General features: G+C 35.9%; 1 protein-coding gene across 1 annotated transcript in view; it reads right to left on the reverse strand.

Moving 5' to 3' along the window:
* Nucleotides 1-307: 307 nt before the first annotated feature.
* Nucleotides 308-3039, reverse strand: part of LOC117108370 (inositol polyphosphate 1-phosphatase-like) — a gene marked incomplete at its 5' end in the record, with an annotated part of 8023 nt that continues 5291 nt past the window's right edge. The window contains 1 exon segment of the mRNA XM_033250370.1: nt 308-2493. Coding sequence (XP_033106261.1) covers nt 1974-2493 — 520 coding nt within the window.

Here is a 3039-nt window from a genome sequence, read left to right on the forward strand (position 1 = left end):
TGATGACAATTTAGGGGTTTCAGAATTGATTTTACAGATAGATAGTTTACTAATATGTAGAAAATGAATATTTATTTTTCCCACCGACAAATTGTGGTTTTTCTACTTTTGTGGGGGGGGGGGGGACTAGGGGAGAGGAAATTCCCTATTCCCCCAGTGGTCAGGGACCCCTTTCCAAGCAACCCCCTCTTTTCTGGCAACTCCCTCCTCGAATTTCCTGAAGGAGTCCTCCAACCCAACTAATGCACTGCAGACCCACTAACTATGCTACTAACATTTTGATAACAAGAAATACTTGAATCACAACTGATGCATGTAGTACATTTATTAAATACAATTAAAATACATTTCAACTACGTTAAATCTACATATACCTGAGACGCTACACCACTTCCCAAGACATTGTAAAAAGTGACATAGATAACAGAGAAAATACAAAACAACTGGCTCACACAGTGAGACATTGCAAAAATCCTGGCAAACCACATTCAGTAGCAACAATTGTTTTACATGTATACCATCATATTCCATTGATAGCAAATAGTTTATGCTGTGCCCAGTGCTTTGCTATAATTATATGTAAAATAATATGTTCTACTAAAAAATGCATTCTTCAAAATGTTATTTTGAATACTGTATTACTACGTACTACCAGGATTACTATGCAATGTAGCAACTCCTAATACACATCCACACTTACAAAAGCTTAGCTACAATCAAGTTAAAAATATAAATATTTGTATATTATAGTGTAAAATATCTGTTATACAAATTAATATAATAATTTCAAGATACAGATATCAAGTGAAAACTAAATAAGAATGCCTTACGCTAGGAACATTTTAGTTGGCTAATTCTTGACCCTTGTACTCTGGGGCAGACATACACACTTACAAAAGCTTAGCTACAATCAAGTTAAAAATATAAATATTTGTATATTATAGTGTAAAATATCTGTTATACAAATTAATATAATAATTTCAAGATACAGATATCAAGTGAAAACTAAATAGGAATGCCTTACGCTAGGAAAATTTTAATTGGCTAATTCTTGACCCTTGTACTCTGGGGCAGACTGGGACCCAAATACTTACCGGTCACAATCATTGTAGGTTTGGTTAGTTTTACATATGGATGCAATGGCAAAGTATGGCCTGTTACGTTCAGTGTTACGAACACTGACACAACAGTTGGTATTCTACTGCTGCTCAAACAATAAATAGTAACTTTTGTGTTTGTCTACTGTAACTGCTTTCAAAGATTCAAACTTTATTCTCAAACATTTCTGGAAATGTCATTGTTTGCATACATAACCCTGTACATACATACATATAAAACATACAATTCACAATATAAGATTATTATAATACATTAATTTAAAATTATGAAAATTCTAAAATTATTACTAGTACTATTATTTATTTAATATTTGATCATCTATCGTGTAGGTTAAAAAATGTAATGGCCTGTGGAAGGAAGTAGAGAAGGTATATCGTTTAGTGCGAGAGACCGGCGGACGATATCTACCACTTGTCACATTCAGTTGTGCCAGCTTATCTTCTTATCTTCTTATCTTCTGATGGAAAAGGTGACTATCATAATTTGTAACAGAGATAAATTGTAACAGAGATAAACTTACACAAAGCTTACATTAGATGGATATGTGCGCTATATAAAACTACACTATTATTATTATTATTATTATTATTATTATTATTATTATTATTTGTGCAGACATCATCAACCAACCTCTAACCCTGTCCAACCATCTTCTCTACCTTCCTTGCCACTCTGTCAATTCTACCTTTGTCTCCCTTTTGCAACGTTACCACCCCATGCTGTTAAACAACAGGTTATAAAGAACAATTAAGCTTGCATCAAAACCACGTGAAAATTACACTAATATGGATTAAGGTTCAGTGATCCAGGCTTACCCATATCTTGAGTTGTATTTGATGATAAAGTTGAGCTAACTAGATTATTTCATTTTTGCAAAGTGCATTTAAAATTTGATACGCGACCTCTCGATTTATATACGCTAACATTCCCCCAGTATTGCACCATTTCTGTCCTTCAGTTGAATATTCAGGAGTATCTGGTTTATGATATTCAATGCAGACCTTATCTAAATCAAAAGTATTGTTTTCTGTTGACTTTACAGATTCTAGACACTTGTCCAATCGGATGATGCCACCACCGAGGGCTTTCAGGATGGCATGTGGGGCACAGGTGTCCCACTTGAATGTGCTTCCTTTCGATAGAATGTAACCATCAATCAAACCTTCAATGACGCAGAGCATCTTATATCCAGCACCGCTGGCATACACTTGACGGTCACCAGTGATTGGCACAAGACATTCTTTGATCTGTTCATCTTCTGATTTACTCATTATTAAGCCAATTCCCTTGCAGGTTTTAGGAATTATTGGGTTGCTTGTTGCAAAGACTCTTATATCTTGCTGACAGAACCCCCAAAGATGTCGACCACTCCAACTATAATAAGAATTTGTAATTAAATCATTATCCATGTACAGATTATTGACTTATTATTTTTTCCTTTTACTTACGCAGCAATTTTGGACGTAGAATCCATTATTCTTGCTGCGCAATGACCTTTGCTCCCTGTGGAGTATATGTAGTGTTGCCTTTAATTTTCCAATTTTATCACATCATTCCCCTCCATCAGGTACTCATTCATACTCCTGGGTAGTTGCGGTAGGAGTTTTTCCTTGCGGGGAACGTGCTCCCTCTGCGCACCCACCTAGATACACCACTGCCCCCAGGTGAAGTGCCTGCCTAAAGACCATAGAGATATAATAAGAAAACTAGAGCGCTAACTGCAATGTATTCGATGTTCGAAATACACAGAGCTGTGTGCGTGTACATCCAAGATGGCTGCCATAGACTTAGCCAATCAAATTTCGCTAAGCACCATCGTTTGCAATTGCGCCCTTAATTTACTCAGAAAGTTCAGTACAGCTAGTTAACTGTATGTTTGAAACTCGAGCGTTGCGGTGTTTGGGTGTAATGTACACGATT

The sequence above is a fragment of the Anneissia japonica genome, unplaced genomic scaffold (assembly GCF_011630105.1).
Source record: "Anneissia japonica isolate Jap-2015-1 unplaced genomic scaffold, ASM1163010v1 scaffold426_len1935630_cov189, whole genome shotgun sequence".
NCBI lineage: Eukaryota > Metazoa > Echinodermata > Crinoidea > Comatulida > Comatulidae > Anneissia > Anneissia japonica.